At 48.4% G+C, this 18,444-nt stretch overlaps 1 protein-coding gene and 1 pseudogene across 5 annotated transcripts in view; both read left to right on the top strand.

Moving 5' to 3' along the window:
* Nucleotides 1–18,444, top strand: part of PCNT (pericentrin) — a 126,302-nt gene that overhangs the window by 15,075 nt on the left and 92,783 nt on the right. For 3 of the 5 annotated variants that reach the window (XM_028094746.2, XM_028094747.2, XM_028094744.2), the window contains exons 3-8: nucleotides 3,375–3,470; nucleotides 12,093–12,227; nucleotides 13,977–14,232; nucleotides 15,946–16,001; nucleotides 17,101–17,275; nucleotides 17,759–17,895. In XM_028094746.2, the coding sequence (XP_027950547.2) occupies nucleotides 3,375–3,470; nucleotides 12,093–12,227; nucleotides 13,977–14,232; nucleotides 15,946–16,001; nucleotides 17,101–17,275; nucleotides 17,759–17,895 (855 nt within the window). The remainder of the gene's footprint in view (nucleotides 1–3,374; nucleotides 3,471–12,092; nucleotides 12,228–13,976; nucleotides 14,233–15,945; nucleotides 16,002–17,100; nucleotides 17,276–17,758; nucleotides 17,896–18,444) is intronic. The other 2 variants (XM_088023586.1, XM_028094745.2) reach the window with 1 other exon arrangement.
* LOC114201836 (large ribosomal subunit protein uL1 pseudogene) lies at nucleotides 6,534–7,227 on the top strand (annotated as a pseudogene).

The raw sequence follows: 18,444 nt of genomic DNA, 5'->3' as shown, positions 1-18,444 counted from the left end.
ACCTGAGCCGAAGGCAGACGCTTAATGACTGAGCCACCCAGGCGCCCCTCTTAGTTTGGTTTTAAAAGTATACTTTATGTGAGACACTTGTGACTTTAATGCTCTTTAGACGTAGGAAAATAACTGGAAAACGGCCCAGGAAGAACAGTGCCTGAAGTGGAAAAAGCCCAGTTGGCACTTGGTTGTTTTCCTTGTGGTCTCCTCTGCTGAGGCAGTCCCAGGATGATGCCCTGGGCAGGGCCACCCTCCAGTGGTGGGTGGGCTTGTTGTGTAAGGAAACCTGCTAAGCTGGGTGAAATAATTCTGTCACTTAACTCAGTGTCTAAGCTCTTTTTTATGTTGAGTGTTTTAGTTTTAAGACCAAAAGACTAAAAAAATTGGAAATAGCAGACAGCTGGAAAATACAGCCTAACATGAAAATTCTTTAATGAAAATTAATTTGTAGAAGTTTACATATCGTAATTTTGATATACTTTTTCAGATAAAGATTCTAAATCCTTAGGGTAAAGAAAGTAAATTGCTCATCTGAGCAGAAAACACAGGCACATGTTGAATTCTAAGAATATATAAATAAAGCATGTTTGTAAGATTTGAGTTTTTTTCAGGAGGTTATAAGCAAAGATAGACTTGTAAAAGGACTTCTGGTAAATGTTCAGGATCTAGCCATCTTCCCTCACAATTTAAGTGGAGTGCATGATGAAAAGATATTTTAATCACTGCAGTAGTCATCTCCATTCTGGCATTTTTAACTGAGAAATGACAGAAAGCAGTATTTGATCTTTCAGTTATGTGTCAGGAACAGAGTAAGTACACGCCATTTCTTGTAAAAGAACCATCCAAAAATTGCTCGGAGGTCAAGAATTTCAGAGGAAACCCACCTTCAAAAAACTTGTATTTGAAGATTTAAAATGTATGGCTGTGGAAGGTTTAGGAAGTATGTTCCAGGACTCTTCCAACTCCCAGTTGTGTGGATTACCACCATTTATCATCTGGGTCCAGTGGACCCTCTTTACTTTTTAAGTTTCACAAGTAATTTACAGGAGTAAGAATAAAGCAGTAAAGGGGCTCCTGGGTTGACCAGTCGGTTAAGCATACGACTCTTGATTTTGACTTGGGTCATGATCTCAGTGTCATGAGATCAAGCCCCGTGTCAGGCTCTGTGCACAGCACGGAGTCTGCCTGTCTCTCTCCCTCCCCATCTGCCCCCCACCCCGTGTCTCTCGATGAATAAATCTTAAAAAAAAAAAAGCCGTAAGTTAAAATGATATTAATAATTTTGACACCTCTTTATATCAAGTAAATTTTGGCTCATAAAGATAAAAAAATGAAAGAATATTGATATGCTTTTAGCAAAGTAGGATGGTGGAGGTTCTTGATGTAAAATATCATGAATTGGAATCCTTCACGTGAGTGACCAACTGGATGAGACTACCATGCTTCCTCTTTCTCTTCAGATATATTGTTTTGTTCACTTACTGATTCCTGATTATCGTAATCTGAGACTTCATTTTTACTGTCAGTTTTGCCACCACCCTTGGCCTCAAGTGCTGCCATCTTTGCATTCATCTTTTAATTCATTTGACGATTGTGAAAGTCTTCACGGTCAGTTTTCTCCTCATTGCCATTTTGGGAGGAAAATGAAAAGTTCTTAATGAATTGTCATGCTGGAGACAGGCTGCAGGGGTGGTCTCCAGTGATGAAGAAAACGAAAGGGTGGTGACTTCACTGCACTGCCTCCTCGTTCTTTAGACGCTCCCTTCTCTTGTTTTCTCAGTATTCTGGCTGTTGTTAGCATAGTTGGGAAAAACTGTTGAGTATCACGAAGTAATTCTTAGGATGATCAAGTGGCATTGTGATAGAGGAGAACAAGATTGCTCAGCACTATCTGGGATCTTAAATATACACAAGGGTCTAGTGGACCCATGTAGTAATTTCAAGATAAAATATGTTTTATTTTCTTTTTTAAAGAAGTAAGTAAATTTTTCTCATTGTGCTTTAGAAGACCCATAAGAGAGAAAATTTATGAAATATTAGTCCTCTCACGTAGTTATAACTGCCTAAAAAAGAAACAATTACAGTTGGGTCCTGCAGACCCTGATATACACCCAGAGTTAAGGTGATGCTGTGGTTAATGACCACAAAAGCATGAGAGAGATTTAGGTGTGGAATGCTGCCTTTGATTTCACATTTCAAACATAGATTATCTTTAGACATCACCCAACTTTTTTGCAGAGTCATTATCAACTCATTTTGCACAGCAGATTAAAAGCCCAGAATTATTCTCAATTCATGGGCAGAAAAACCATCAGGGATAATTTCATTGGGAAACTTTAAACTCAAGTTTGAGATGATTTTTTTCTTTTTCTTTTTTTTTTTTTTAAGATTTTATTTATTTAAGAGAGAGAGAATGAGAGATAGCGAGCACGAGAGGGAAGAGGGTCAGAGGGAGAAGCAGACTCCCTGCTGAGCAGGGAGCCCTACGCGGGACTCGATCCCGGGACTCCAGGATCATGACCTGAGCCGAAGGCAGTCGCTCAACCAACTGAGCCACCCAGGCGCCCTGAGATGATTTTTTTCTTTTTTTTTTTTCAGATTTTATTTATTTGTCAGAAAGAACGAGAGAGAGAGGGCGTGCACACAAGCAGGGGGAGCAGCAGAGGTAGAGGGAGAAGCAGGCTCCCCACTGAGCAAGGAGCCTGACATGGAACTCCATCCCAGGACCCCGGGATCATGACCTGAGCTGAAGGCAGACGCTTCACCGACAGAGCCCCCCGGGCACCCCTGAGATGATTTCTAAAAAGAAACTAAAAATATTGTTTCTACAAATTACTAAGGAAAAAATTTATCTAAAAATGGAAAATCTTGAAGATGAACTATTTGAACTTAATAAAAAGAGCTTAGGAAATACGCATGTGTCTGAAAGGTTAACATTTATTGAGAAACTAAAATTTAGTAATTTAAGTGCCATGCACATAGTGAAATAAGGAAGCAGAATTAATTAACTAGAAGAGCAGCAGGGTGCCTGGGTGGCTCAGATGGTTAAGCATCCAGCTCTTGGTTTCGGCTCAGGTCATGATCTCAGGGTCATGGGACTGAGCCCCATGTCAGGTTCTGCACTTAGCATCGAGTCTGCTTGTCCCTCTCCTTCCCCCTCTGCCCTTCCCCACCCCACAAATGAATAAATAAGATCTTAAAAAGTAAAGGGGCAGCAACATCATTAGGGAAATGAGTTGCATAAAAAATGTTTAGAGATTGAGAATTGTTTATGGAGGAAATGGAATTGATGTGGGCATTTGGATGTGTGGGCAGGAAGGCTTGAGGTTTCAGCTCTGGATATTGCTGTAAATGCTCTTCTCTGGCTCTTCCCCTCTTAGGTGGAGGACCTCAGTGGAGAGAGGACAGGCCACTTGGAGCAGCCACAGCAGAAGCTGGATGACAACCATCTGGAGCAGCCTGGGGTTCTCACAGAGGTATTCTTCAGGGTCTTCTGTTAAAGTATGAACCTTGTCAGAGGATTTCTCCCTGTTGTGGTAGAAATCCAAACCAGAGAGAGGACTCAGTATCTGAAGGACCCTGTCCCTTCAAGAGTAGAAGCTCAGAGCAAGGAGAGCTGGGTACAGAGCTTCCCCTGCAGGCCTCACTTCCTTGATGTTGCCCTTGCACAGAAGGTCTTTCTGGGGACCCTTCTGATGGAGCCCAAATCTCCCTTCCTTGGGACCTTTGATCTTTCCTTCCGGATGTTGAAGAGAGAAGGTTGCCTTTCATGCACTGAGGATAGTGGTCATGTCTGCCTTCCCTCATTGACCCATTTCCCTATTGTTGCAGTGTGTTTCCTGGGCCTGACCTTCATTTCTCTCATAATCAGTTGTATGTATGTGTACCAGTTTTTGCCACAGGACTTGGCATGAACTCCACATGTGTTGGATTAATTACTTTTATTAATTTGTTTTGTTTTAGCATTTGGAAGGAAATTTATTAGATGCTGAATTGACTGGTTTCCAACTGTTTTGTTAAAATTCTGTATTTTAAACATTGGATTCTAGCTGGACTCAGTCCACATTACTTTAGGCAGTGAGCAAGTTTGGTTTTTAATTTGCATTATTGCAGGTGAGATCTAGATCATAGGCAGGGCCTGGAAAAATGGCCTGGAAAAATGGTTTCTGGTGGGGTCCACAAAGCTCACCTTTAAATACATGTTTTTATACTTGTTTTGAACTGTGACACAAAAACAAAAAATAATCCCTGTGACATATAGCATGTACATGGAAAAGTAGAAACTACACAAGTGTACATACAGCCTAACAAGTACACAGTAAATACCACATGATCCTCCTGCAGGTAAGACACAGGACAGTGCCGGACCTGCTACTGTCTTCCCTTAACCCTGAAGTCAACTCCATTCTGATTTCTGTGGCAGTTATGCACACAGACTTTGTATAAATGTATCAGACACGGTGCTGGTGTTTTTTTATCCTTTCCCTTCCAACATTTTGCATCCTTGTGTTTTAGATGTATGTCCTGCTAAACAGTGGGGGATTGATTTTTAAAAATTATTCTGACAGTCTTTGTCTTTTTAGTGGATAGTATAATTCATTTATGTTTAATGTAATCACTGATGTGTTTGAGCTTATGTTTCATTTAGGCTTTCTGTTTGTTTTGTTTCCTTTTTTCTCCTTTTGTGGGGGCAGGGCTTTGGATTATTTTTTATGAGGATTTTTTTTGATTCTCCCTTTACCCATTTTGAAGTAATAATATATTCAGTTTCTATTCTTTTAATGGTGAGCTTATTACATGCAACATTTATACTTCTCTACGTCTAAATTTAATCAGTACCTTCAGTCTTCGAAAGTACAAGGATCTTAGAATACTTAAACTCCATTTATAAGTCCCTTGGTATATGTTTTTGTTATTTTTTAATTATAAAATACACTTACCTTAAAATTTACCATCTTAACCATTTTTTTTAAAGACTTACTTATTTTAGAGAGACGGCATGCAGGAGCAGGGTGAAGGGACAGAGGGAGAAGGAGAGAATCTCAAGCAGACTCCCCACTGAGTGCAGAGCCTGACACGGGGCTCCATCTCAAGACCCCAAGATCATGACCTGAGCCAAAACCAAGAGTCGGGTGCTTAACCGACTGAGCCAGCCCAGGCGCTCCTTAACCATCTTTACGTGCACGGCCCAATCGTATTAAATGCATTCATAGTGTTGTGCGACCATCACCACTGTCCATCTCCACAGCTTCTGTCATCTTGTAAAGCTGAAACTCTGTTGGCTTTTAACGTAAGTCCCCATCCCCCCTCCCCCAGCCCCTGGCAGCCACCATTCTACTTTCTGTTTCTGATTTGGACTATTCTAGATACCTCACATAAGTGGAATCATGTAATTGGGTTTTTTTGTGACTGGCTTACTTCACTTAGCATGATATCCTCAAGGTTCATCTGTGTTGTAGCTTGTGACAAAGTTTCCTTCCTTTTTAAGGCTGAGTAATATTCTTTCATATGGTTAGACCACTTTTTGGTCATCCATTCTTCTGACGATGGATGCTTGAGTCTCTTCCATGGTTTAGTTATTGTGAGTAATGCTGCTGTGGATAAGGTGTGCAGATGCCTCTTTGAGACTCTGCTTTCAGGTCTTTTGGGTGTATATCAAGAAGTGGAATTGCTAAATCAGATGGTAATTCTAATTTTAATTTTTGAGGAACCTCCATACTGTTTTCCACAGTGGCTGCCTCATTTTACATTTCCACCAACAGTGCACGTTCTCACCAACACCTGTTTCCTCTTTTTTATAGTAGCCACCCTAATGAGTGTTACATTCCTTCTTGTTTGTTTAAGTAAACTCTGTGCCCGTTGTGGGGCTTGAACTCAACGACCCCGAGATCAAGAGTCGTACACTCCATCAACTGAGCCAGCCAGGCACCCCTGCATTCCTTTTTTTAAAAATAATTTTTAACCCCACAATTCATTCATCCTTCTATTTATCCAGCTATTCATTGGTTTAAATAAACTTTTAATTCAGGAATAGTTACAGATTTACAGAAAAGTTGCTGAGCTAGTACAGACCCTTCCTGTATACCCCTTACCCCACTTTCCTATCGTTAGCATTTTAGACACATGGCACATTCGTCAAAGCTAAGGCATAAACTCTGCGACGTTACTATTAACTAAATAGACTTGCTTGGGTTTCACCAGTTTTCCCACTAAGAGCTTTTTCTGTCTGGGACCCCTCCCAGGACACCACATTGCTTTTAGTCGTCTTTCCTGCTTCGTCTCCTCGGGCCTCTGACAGTGTCTTAGTTTCTGGTGACCATTTTGAATAGCACTGGTCAGTTACTTTGGGGACTCTCCCTCAGTTTGGGTTTCTCTGATGTTTTTTCATTATTAGACTCAAGTTAGGGATTTGACCACAGATGCGATGTGCCCTTGTAATCTCCTTCTACCAGTCAGGGTCAGCCAGGTTTCCCCTTTTGCAGACTCTCCTCTTTGAAAGTGAGTCATTGACTTTTCTGGTTACTGCGGCGCGAAGAACCATGAGCAGCAAAGTGTCCCGCGACACCCTGTACGAGGCAGTGCCGGAAGTCCTGCACGGGAACCGGCACAAGCGCTGGAAGTTTTTGGAGACGGTGGAGCTGCAGATCAGTTTGAAGAACTATGACCCTCAGAAGGACAAACGCTTCTCGGGCACCGTCAGGCTTAAGTCCACTCCCTGCCCCAAGTTCTCCGTATGTGTTTTGGGGGATCAGCAGCACTGTGATGAGGCCAAGGCAGTGGATATTCCCCACATGGATATTGAGGCGCTGAAGAAACTCAACAAGAATAAGAAATTAGTCAAGAAGTTGGCCAAGAAGTATGATGCGTTTTTGGCTTCAGAATCTCTGATCAAGCAGATCCCCCGAATCCTGGGCCCAGGCCTGAATAAGGCTGGCAAGTTCCCTTCCTTGCTGACCCACAATGAGAACATGGTGGCCAAAGTGGATGAAGTGAAGTCCACCATCAAATTCCAGATGAAGAAGGTGCTGTGTCTGGCAGTGGCTGTTGGCCATGTGAAGATGACAGATGACGAGCTTGTGTACAACATCCGCTTAGCGGTCAATTTCCTGGTGTCCTTGCTCAAGAAGAATTGGCAGAACGTCCGGGCTTTATACATCAAGAGCACCATGGGCAAGCCCCAGCGCCTGTACTAAGGCACAGTTCAATAAATCCTAGTGCTACCCTTAAAAAAAAAAAAAAAGAGAGTCACTGAGCCCAACACACACTTCAAGGGAGGGAAATTATGTGCTGCGTCCTGCAGGGAGGAGTAACCATACATTTTATTTGTAATTCTTCTGTAAGGAAGATTTGCCTCTTCGCCCCCATTAATTTAATCACGTATTTATATCCATATGGGCTCATGTGTATTTATGTTATACTTTGTGTTACAATCTCAAACTACGTTTTATCTTTTTTGTTGCTTCAAGTATTCCAGCTCTGGCCATTGGGAGCTTTTTCAGTCTGGCCCCTGTGTCCTGGTGACATGTCCCGTCCTTTGTCTTATAAGCACATTGTGGCTTTCTTCAGGCCCATCTTGTGCTCTCCCTGCCTCAGTTCTGAGTCACCCATTTCTTGAAGGGGCCCTGGTTCCTTTTATTTGATGGTGTAGAAACCAAGACCTGGGCGCTGGGTGTGGTCACCGCTTCTGGGTGGCTCAGCAGGTGTGTGTGCACACTAGTCCATGTGCACACACAGGTCTGTAGTTAATTCTGTATGTATCTGTCCGTGTGTACACGTATTAAAGTAAGCTCGCATGCACCCCGCCGTCCCCGACTCCAGTGCAGCACCACAGGACCCCTCACAGAGCAGCCCACCCCTGCAGGTTTCCCTGTGCGCCCCTGGCTGTCGGCCTCCCCTCCCCCCCGGCCCCTGGTGACTGCCTACCCATTTCTGTTCTGTACTCTTGCCTTTTCTGTGGTACAGACGGAATCGTAGAATCTGTAGCCTTTGGGTCTGACTTTTGAATCATGTAGCATAACAGATAACAAGATTCAGGCAGACTGTTTCTACATCAGAGCTCCCTTCTCCTCACTGCTTTATTGCATGGATGTGCCTGTTGATCTGCTTACCTGGTGAAGGACAGTGTCTTTGCTTCCACATTGTGATGCTGATGTAAGGAATTACTTATTTTTTATTTTATTTTTTTTAAGATTATTTATTTATTTGACAGAGAGAGAGAGAGAGAGAGAGAGAGACAGCATGAGCAGTAACACAAGCAGGGGAGTGGGAGGGGGAGAAGCAGGCTTCCCGCCGAGCTGGGAGCCCGATGCAGGACTCGATCCCAGGACCCCGGGATCATGACCCGAGCCGAAGGCAGACGCTTAATGACTGAGCCACCCAGGCGCCCCAATTATTTATTTTTTAGTGGTCAGTTCTTGTTTAGGGTTAGTATCATAGTTCCGTCGTCTTCATCCTTTATTCCTTTTCTTCCGCGGTGGGGCCACGCTCCTTCTGTCTGCAGAACACATGTGAGTACTTCCTCTAGCAAGACCCTTCTTAGCCAGTGCCCCCAGGTGATGTTTTCCTGAATGTATTTTTGGTTTTTTCCCTTTGTTCCTGAAAGATAGTCCTACTGGTGTGGACATTCAGGTTGGTGGTGGATGTGTCACATGCCGGGTGTTTGTCCAGCTCTGCCCTGCTTCTGTGTCAGCTGTCAGTCCGCCGTTCTTTTGCCGCCGCCGCTTTGCAGACTTCTATTTGCTGCTCCGGAATTTTACTTCAGCAGGCCTAAATGTGCACTTCTGTTCTTTTACTAGAGCGATGCGGGATCATGGGGTCTTTCTCAGTCTGTGGCTGATACCTTTCGCTTCTGTTGCTTCTAGAAAATTTCCAGGCAGTATCTCCATGCGTAGCGTCTGGCCCTTCTTTCTCCAGGGCCTGAAATTCCAGGGAAGGTTTTCAGAGCTCCTCTGTGTACACCTGTCCCGTCTTCCCTTCTTTTGGTGGAAGATCTCATCTGGGTTCTCTCTTCCTTCACTGACTCTGCTCTTAAATCCGTCTGCTGAGTTGATTTTGTCTTTACTGTCTGTATTTCAGGACATTCTGTTTGGATTTCTTAAAAACAGTGATATCGTTTTGTATTATGTAATGTTTCCTGGAGATACTTTGAAGCTGCTTTTAAGTGTAACTATCTTTTTATGAGCAAATTGGTCTGAATTTTGCCCAGTATTTAGAGTGTGGCAGTTCTTCACTGTAAGTTATCCATATGGCTTGGGGTTATTCTGAGCTGCACACCTGTGTGGGACAGTTTGTGGGTGCTGTGGGAGGTCCTTTTTTCTTTAATATTTTGTTCTCCAGGTACCTGTTACCCTTCCTGGAGTAGCCTGTTTTGTGCTCACTTTTAGTGAGGTGTTTGTGTGGTTTCCCTGAGAATATCTGTGTCCTGGCTTGTGCGAGCCCCTCCAAATGGGTCCCAGATTTGTATCCGATTGGTGTCCCGGGAATAGCGCTTTGCTAGGATGGATTTTTTTTTTTTTTTTAAGATTTTATTTATTTGATAGAGCACAACTAGGCAGAGCGGCAGGCAGAGGGAGAGGAAGAAGCAGGCTCTCCGCTGAGCAGGGAGCCTGAGGTTGAGGCTCAGTCCCAGGTCCGGGAGCTGAAGGCAGATGCTTAACCGACTGAACCACCCAGGTGCCCTTGCTAGGACTTATTCTTAGGTCAGTTTCTTTGGGGATTTCTGCATCCCATGGCATGTATAAATTTGTCAACAAGTATGATGAGCAGGCCTGGGTTTTAATTTTTCAGGAGAGACGCCCCCACCTCGCCTCCTCTGCCTCCGCACTTGGAGATGATGGGTGAGCTGCCTGGCCTTCCCGCATTCAGGCAGTGAGGATATGTGTCCTGTCCTGCCGCACAGGCCTTCAGGACACCTGGCTGTGTCCGACAGTCTCATTTCTAACCGCCCTCCCGGCAAAGCCACCGGTTCTGGGAGCGTGTGGTGCTCCCACGTGTCCCCGTCTCCCTAGGTCGTTCTACGTCCACGTCCCTCCTGTCTGGCACCTGGGCTGTTCCCTCCCTTAGAACATTTAGAGTCACTTTTGTTATATTTTATCCAACAATTCTGATGTTTGTAGCAAAAATGTTTTAAGGTTCTGCCTTTTATCTTTAAAACTGGACGCTCCTACATTACCTTTTACCATTGGAAAAAGCCCTTTAATGTGATGAAGCATTCATAATGATGTTTAATGGGCTCTGACACTCCCCTTGGAACAGTTTGCCTCCACGTTGTGGGCCCTCACAGATAGAGGGGTACTTGCGGGTGCGTCTTCCCAGCAGTGCTGAGTGCTTCCTGGGCATCACTGACATGTGCGGGGGGCAGTGGGAGCCTCTGCAGGGGCGGGGCTCAGGGCTGGGAAGGTCTCAGAGGAGCAGAGGGAGGGGGGCAGAGCCGGTCCAAGGATGGGTCCAAGGCAGAGCCGGTCCAAGCCGGTCCAACTCCCTGGTGCAGGAGGCAAGTGCCAGCTGGGACAGCAGGAGGGACTGCCCCCAAGGGCAGCAGGTGCACTGAGTCTTTCAAGGGAGGGACAAGGTTGGATTTGTTTTCTGAGTGCGTCATCTGGTCTCCAAGCCAGTGACCTCACATTAGGCCGAGTGACCGTGGGGGCCAGTGAGCTGCGCTCATGGGAATGGAGGGATGTCAGGGCCGGCCTTGGGCTGCTGTGCGGTCTCTGTGAGGGGAGGCAGGAGCAGGAGCACTGTGAGGGTTTGGGGGTGCTGTTAACTGGGGTGGGTAATGTCGGAGGAGCCCTAGCTTGGACAGGAAAACTCGGTTCGCTTTGAGTCTAAGGTGCCTTGTAGACAAGCCCGAGAGAAAGGTCTGGGCTGTCCCACAGGGGAAGCTGGGAGGCTTGTGGCTGTAGCAGCCTGCTTCAGGTGGGGCGTGGTCCGGCTGGGGTGGGGCTTGGGGGGGTGTGGGGGAGACTGGGATGCTCATAGAGGGCCTGTAGCTTTTCTTTTCCCTTTGGATTGGTGATGTTGAAAATGTTCCCAGAGTTGGGAAATTTTTTTAAGTAGGCTGTGAGCCCAGCAACAGAGCCTAGCGTGGGGCTTGAACTCACAACCCTGAGATCAAGACCTGAGCTGAGATCAGGAGTCTGACGCTTAACCGACTGAGCCGCCTGGGCGCCCCCAGAGTTGGGAATATTAAGACAGGAACACTTTCTATGGCTTTTGACATATGTTGTCAGAATAGCTCATAAGAAAAAGTTACACCAACTTTTCTGTCATTGACAGCGGTTGTTTCCCCACGACCTTGGTGACATTGCGGATCAATATTATCACCAACTTTTGCTGATTTACTAGCTATAAAATGTTTCAAATTTAGATCTTCAGGTTCATTCAACTTTTATTGGCACCCGCCACTTCCAGGCATTTTATGTACATTATCCCTCCCGTAAGGATCCCCAGAGACAGCGTGGGGAGCTCACACTGCTGTCCAGTATCAGTACCTGCAGCGGCCTCTCTCTGGGGTTTTCTACTTTACCCTCAGCCACTTAAACAGGTTGAATGTTCTTCCATAGTTATTTTTATTGAGATAGAATTCACATATACAAAATTCACCATTTTAAAGTATATATATCAGTGGTTTTTAATACAATCATTTTATTGTGCAACCATCACAACTGTCTAATTCCAAAGCATTTTCATTACCCGACAAGGAACCCCATGCCCATTAGCAGCCATTCCCCATTCCTCTGCCCTTGCAGCCCGGGCACCCACCAGCCGGCATTCTGTGCCTGTAGATTTGCCTGTTGGAACATTTCTTATTCACACCACACAGTATGTGTCTGGCTGCTCTTATGGAGTCTAACGTTTGGAGGTTATCAGTGTTGTAGCTTCTCTTTATGGCTGAGTGATACCCCTGGATGGCTTTTCCACATTGTGTGTATGCTTCCCCTGTCTGTGGACACTTGGGTTGTTCCCACCTTCTGGCAGTTGTGAGTAGTGCTGCCGTGAACACTGCTGGGCTCAGGTCTCTCTGGTGTGTCATAATTGTTCTTAGTGACTGCTTTCTCATGTGAATGCTCTGGGTCACATCCTTCGTGTTGCTTCTCTAGGACTACGAGCAAGAATATACGCTAGTAATTGCGGAACTAATGAGAAGACAGAAGGGTGAGTCCGGCACACAGCAGCAGGTGGCCATGGAGCTCCAGCGGCTGACAGAGATGCAGCAGATGCAGCTGCAGACCCAGGTGACCCGGGATGCTCGGGCCCACATCCAGGTCCTTGGGGTGTGGCCGACCCCTGCACACTCGCCCTGTAATTTGCACCAGTGGGCTTGGGGATCTGGGAGGGTTGCAGGTAGGAGAGGTTTGTCACAGAGTGGATGGGTGTGTGCTGCAGGCTTGCTATGTGGGGGGCCTTTGAAAGGGCAGGTGGAGAGATGTGTGAGGATGCGTGGGGCAGCGGGTCTGGCCAGGTGCCACTCACAGCACAGCCGGCAGTTTCCCTATCAGCTGCCGCTCCCGCTCATTAAACACAGGTGGTTCAGTGGTCATGAGGGGCCTCGAGGAGGAGAAGCCGTGAACCAGGCTGTCCTGGAGGCACATTCGACTCCCCTGGTGGCTGCCACCTACGGGAAACAGAGGGTGCTCTGGACACGCCCTTGCGGCGGGAGTGCTGGTGCGCATCCCTGCACCTCACTGTGGCCTCCCTGTCCTGCTGGAGCTCCTTACCGGCCTCTTTGGAGACACATGTTCTTTTCCCATGGTTTCTGCTTATTGCTCTCCTTTATCTTTTTTTATTTCTTCATTTTTAAAGATTTTATTTATTTGACAGAGAGAGAGAGAGAGAGCATGAGCAGAGCAAGGAGCCCAATGCGGGGCTCCATCCCAGGACCCTGGGATCATGACCCGAGCCGAAGGCAGACGCTTAACCGACTGAGCTGCCCAGGCACTCCCCTTTATTCATTTTATTTTTATGCTTTTTTGGTGTCCCTTAAGTGCTAAGTTCCAGACATGTTTTTCTGTTGTTTGTATTAACTGGGAATAAGGTATGTTTCCTGGAACCCTGGCCTTCCTCCACTTTCCCCAGGTCAGCGGAAGGAGCACAGATTCCCTGTATCTTAGCTAGGCACAGAAGTGTCTCCTTTGTTCCCTCTGCCCACCTTCCAGAGCAGTGACGTGCAGAGCGCGTTCATCTCTGGTCTGGAGCATGGGGTTCCTGATGGGGTCATTAGCTCAGCCACTGCTGGGCCCTGCTTGGCCTCACATTTGCCCTCGTAGGCAGTGACTGTCCCGAGCCTCCTCCTGTCTGTATTCTGGTTCTTTTTTTTTTTTTTTAAAGATTTTTTTTATTTATTTATTGAGAGAGAGAATGGTAGAGAGAGAGCATGAGAGGGAAGAAGGTCAGAGGGAGAAGCAGACTCCCCGCTGAGCAGGGAGCCCGATGCGGGACTCGATCCTGGGACTCCAGGATCATGACCTGAGCCGAAGGCAGTCGCTTAACCAACTGAGCCACCCAGGCGCCCTGTATTCTGGTTCTTGTCCCATGGTTCCGGTGGGGGTCTTGCAACACCTGGAATGGCTGCTCACCTGGCTCCAGCCAGGATGGGCCTATGGGCTGGGGAGCCTGCCTGAAGGGAGGTTGGGGCCTCCTGCGTGGCCACTGGCTTTGTGTGGCCTGTGTCCTCGAGGAACGGCCCCAGCGATCTGCAGAGCTGCAGTTTAGGTGGAGGGAGAGCATATGTGGGCTGGAGGGGCTTCAGGATAGGATTGGGTGGCTGTTTTAGGTGGTTGGCGAGCTGCCAGGCTGTGCCTGGGCTGCCTGAGGTCCTGCGGGGTGCTGGCCGGTGCTGCAGCACGAGGCTCGGGAAGCAGGTGTAAGAGCCTGTGGTGGTGGTGGGAAGGGGTTGCTGCTGCAGTGTCTTGGCAGACACGGACACGCCAGGCAGCGTGCTGGTGCTTTCCCCAGCCCCCCAGAAGCCCCTCTCTGTCCTGCAGCAGGTGCCTTCCCTGGAGCTGGAGGCGCTGCGCCTGAGTCTGAGCAACATGCACACGGCTCAGCTGGAGCTGACGCAGGCCAACCTCCAGAAGGAGAAGGAGACGGCGCTGACAGAGCTGCGGGCCATGCTGAACGGTCGGCATGCCCAGGAGCTGGCCCTGCTGCGGAGTAGGCAGCAGCAGGAGCTTGAGCTGACCAGGGAGCAGCACGCGCGGGAGCGGGAGGAGATGGTGCAGCGCTGCAGCCGGGAGACAGGTACGGGGCTGCAGGCTGGGCGTGGGCTTCCCCATGACTTGTCTGCGACATAAAGGCCCCTACTGCTGGTTCTGGGGAGGCAGGCAGGGCCCCTATCAGGGGCGTGTCCCACCCACATCTCCCTGCCCACGCACGAGTGCCACGCGTTCGGGGCCCTGTCTGTCTCCTGGGTGGAGCAGTGTGCTTCCTGCTCTGTGGGGCTCTGCTGTCCCCTTGCCTTCTGTCCGCTCATCCAGTGGGCTTGTGTTCATTTCTGAAATGGTGTCACATCATTGGAGGTGATCTGCTTGTGTGCTGGAAGTTTCTGTGTCCACCTCTTTGACGGGACTGTGTCTGTGCCCGACCCAGATGCTCCTGGACACAGACCCCCACATCCCACAGGCTCCTCACTCTGCTCCCAGTGGGGCCACGTCGTTCCCGGTGGACGGCTTAGGCACCTTTCCTTTGGTGGTTCTCTGGCCTAGACTGAGCCCTTTATTTGCATCTAAGATACAATTTTATGTTTTAATGGTTTTTTTCCTACTTTTTTGTTAGTCACTACTTTTGTAAACAGTTTTGTAAACACCAGCTTGATTGTGCTATAATTCACATACCATACAATTCTCCCATTTAAAGTGTGTGTTTCAGAGTCATGCAAACATCCTTACAATCTAAGGTTAGAACATTCATCCCCCAGAAAGAAACCCATGCCCATGAGCAGTCATCCCCATTTCTCTGCTCATCTGCCTGTTTCTTGAGTTTTTCATTTGAAAAATGAAAGCAGCGTGCGTGGCCCTGGATGTGTTGAAAGTCTTCCTCCTCCGGGTCCCACCCCCAGCCCTCAGAGGGAGCCAGTCTTCTCGGGCTCTGGGGATACCGTCCCATGTTTCTTCATGTAAATTCAAATAAACATAAATAAGTAGTTTTATGTCCCCCTGCTTTTGCTCATTTTTGAAAATACAAAACATGTTTTACCTTGGGCCCTTTCCTGTCCTGTTTTCTCTATGCTCACCCCCGGAGATGGGAACACACAGGGGCGCATGCCTGCCCTCTGCTCTGTGAGGCTCTGCCTTGGGCTGGGCCCCTGTGACCTCCCCTCAGAGGTGGTGCCTGGCTTTTGCTTGAGCTCTGGGCTTGCTCAGGCCCCTCACCTTCCACGTGTGACTTTGGCTGGCCCCAGCTGCCCCTTGACCCTTCCCTGAGGCCCCTGCTTCTCTTCCTGGTGCCCACACCCCCAGGTGTGCACACCTCTCAGTCCATGTCAGGTGACGCCCACTGGCCCAGCCCCCTTCCTCTTCTGCACTCCCAACACCTGGTACCTCTTGTGGTTCTTCCTTGGGGCTCGGGAGCTGCCAGGTCCTAGAATGTCTTTGCCTGTCTGTCTTCCATACCTTGCCTGGAGTCTGGCATGGCGGGAGCCTGGACTACAGGCCCAGGGTGTGTGAGGGCTCGTGCGGGGCAGACAGACCAGAAGGGGGACTCGGGTATAAGGTGCCCAGGGACCCCCCAGCTTGGGGGCTGTCAGGCTGGCTGAAGGCTCCGTCCTTGCTTTGGGCAGGAATATAATTCGTTCGTTACGTCACACGTGGAATTCGCGTTCCCTCACAGACCCGCCCTGTTGTCCTGTGAGTGTTGGCGAGTATTCCTGTGGAGCAGCCTGTGTGTGCCGGCAGCCCTCTCCCCTCCAAGTGGTCAGACTCTGTGATCCGATCTGCTTTTATGTTTTTCTTGCAGCCGAGCTGAAGGAGAAGTTACAGGCAGAAATGGAGAAAAACGCGAGGACGATAGAGGTAGACGTGGGTAGAAATGCCGTTCTGGGTGTGTGGCGTCTCCCCGTTCCCTCCATCCCTCCAGCTTGCCTGGAGTCCCCACAGGAAAGCCCCTCACCTGATTCAGACAGAATCCAATCAAAGCTTTAATTGAACATGCAGGTAGAAAATGCATTGCCTTTTGCTTTAGAGGAAAAGCATCCTTTTCTTTGGACAGTTTGAATTTGTCAGCACAGCTTGTTGGGTGTTTCATGTGTACTTGTTCTATAACATGAAGCTCTTTTGCACCCTCAAGTCTGCTCCCAGGTGGCCTCACTGTGCTCCGGGACTGGCGGACGTCGCAGGGCAGGAAGGTACCCCGTGGCACTGAGTAAAAGTGAGGGGTGCAGGTCCCAGGCACCTTGCGGGAGCTTGGGGGAGGGGGGCAGAGATGCTGCGTGGGCAACGCCGCAGCCGGCACCATGTGCTGGGCTAACCACACGGCCTGTGCTGGTACACCCCTCCTGGGAGAGAGTTCTGTTCAGGGTGGGACAGAATTAGCTCCTCTGTAAGGAAGCCCCTCACTGGAACTTTTCATCCTGGCCATGGGTCCCTTTCTCAAGGCTACATTTGTGGAAGGCCTGTTGGTGCCGGTGACAGCAGAGGAAGGGGCTGGTGAGGTTGGGGGACGTTGATGACGTCAGGGGACACATAAGGGTGTTTAGGTCCTGGCTGCTCTGATCGGGCAGTTGGTGGAGGGCGGCTCTTAGTCCTAGGTTAGAGGCTTGTGCCCTACCCCTCTAAGCTGGACGGTGGGGACTCATTTCTTAGGGCATGTGGGACCAAGCCAGCCCTCAGCAGAGGTCAGGTGATGTCACTGTAGCGTCCTGGGTCTTTCGTGGAGCACGGGTGTGTGAATTGTTGAGCATGACCTCCGTCCACGCTCTGTTTCTGGGCAGGTGGTCCTTGCTTTCTCTGCTCCTGTCCTTGTTTGTGGTGGGGACCATTCAGCTTCCTGTAGTGGCAGTCTGGTCTGGGCACAGTGACTGCCCACGCCTGGCTTTCAAATGCAATTTACATTTTTTACCACAGATAGTACACTCTTGGCCCATAGTCTTTTTCCTCTCCTTACTTGAATTAGAACCTGAAGCAAGACTGGGAGTCGGAGAGAGGTTTATGCTTAGAAAACCTACGCAGAGAATTGTCTGCAAAGCATCGGTTGGAATTGGAGAATTTACAAGACCAGTTTAAGAAAGAATTGGCAGAACAGAAAGCTGAATTGGAGAAGATTTTTCAAGCCAAAAATCAGGCTGAATGTGAGTTTCAAATTAAAATGAGCAGGTTTGAAGAGGGGACTGAGTGCTTGTGTGGAATGCTAGAACAAAAGTCACGTGCCATGCCAGGCTCACGCTGGGCATGAGCATCCTGCATTTCACTGCCAGAGGGGCTGTGGGTGCGTGTCGCCCACAGTGGTGGAGACGGGTGCGGGGCCCGCTGAGTGGCTCAGGCTGAGCCTGGGGGTCTCCCCTCGTTGACCACAGACTTCTCAAGCTCCCTCACCTCTCCTGAAACCTTTGTTTCAGAGATACTTGTCCATGTCCCATTATTAAATTGTTACCAAGAAAGTAATGCTGCGATTATTTATTCTTGTCACTCGGTGCCACCGCGGTGAGGAGGTGGTGCCTGTCCGGGCCGCTCCCAAGGAGCGCAGGGTGCTGGGGCCTCGGGGTCCGGAAGGAGCTGTGCTCCTGCGTGGTTGAGAAGGCCACGCCCTCAGGGGTGTGTGTGCTGCTGTCCAGGTGCCCTGAGGACTCTGGAGACCCAACAGGAAGCAACCCTGCGACAGTTACGCGAAGACCTGCAGTCTGAGCGCGGTCAGTACGTGCGGGACTTGGAGCAGAGACTCCGAGACCAGGAGGCAGAAAAACAGATGGAGGTGGGCAGGGACTTCTGTATTCCAGCTGGCAAGGGAGGGGAGGTTTTAGAAGATTTTGGATGGGATTGTTTCACGTTGTTATTTGCTGAAACTTAAGTGGTAAATATATTTTTTATTTTTATTTTTTTAAAGATTTTATTTATTTATTTGACAGAGACACAGCAAGAGAGGGAACACAAGCAGGGGGAGGGGCAGAGGGAGAAGCAGGCTTCCCGCGGAGCAGGGAGCCCGATGCGGGGCTCGATCCCAGGACCCTGGGATCATGACCTGAGTCGAAGGCAGACGCTTAACGACTGAGCCACCCAGGTGCCCCTTAAGTAGTAAATTTAAAGAGACTGTCGGTGTTAGTAGGTAGAGAAGTAAGGATAGAGTTTGTGGAGCTGACCTAACCTAACCTATGCTGAATCGTACACACACAGAATTTGTGTTTTTTACCAGTGCCCCTGAGACACAGACTCCAGACATTAGGGGTCTAAGGCCATGTTCTCTGACCATAACCCTAAATAAGCACAGAAGTCCTGAGAAGATTTAGCCAGAAACATTTCTGCT

Source organism: Eumetopias jubatus, unplaced genomic scaffold, assembly GCF_037043125.1.
Source record: "Eumetopias jubatus isolate StellerSeaLion01/CBP00866 unplaced genomic scaffold, mEumJub1_p1.0 scaffold_1, whole genome shotgun sequence".
NCBI classification, from domain to species: Eukaryota; Metazoa; Chordata; class Mammalia; order Carnivora; family Otariidae; genus Eumetopias; species Eumetopias jubatus.
The sequence above is the reverse complement of the archived record's forward strand: the minus strand, read 5'-3'. Positions and strand labels throughout refer to the sequence as shown.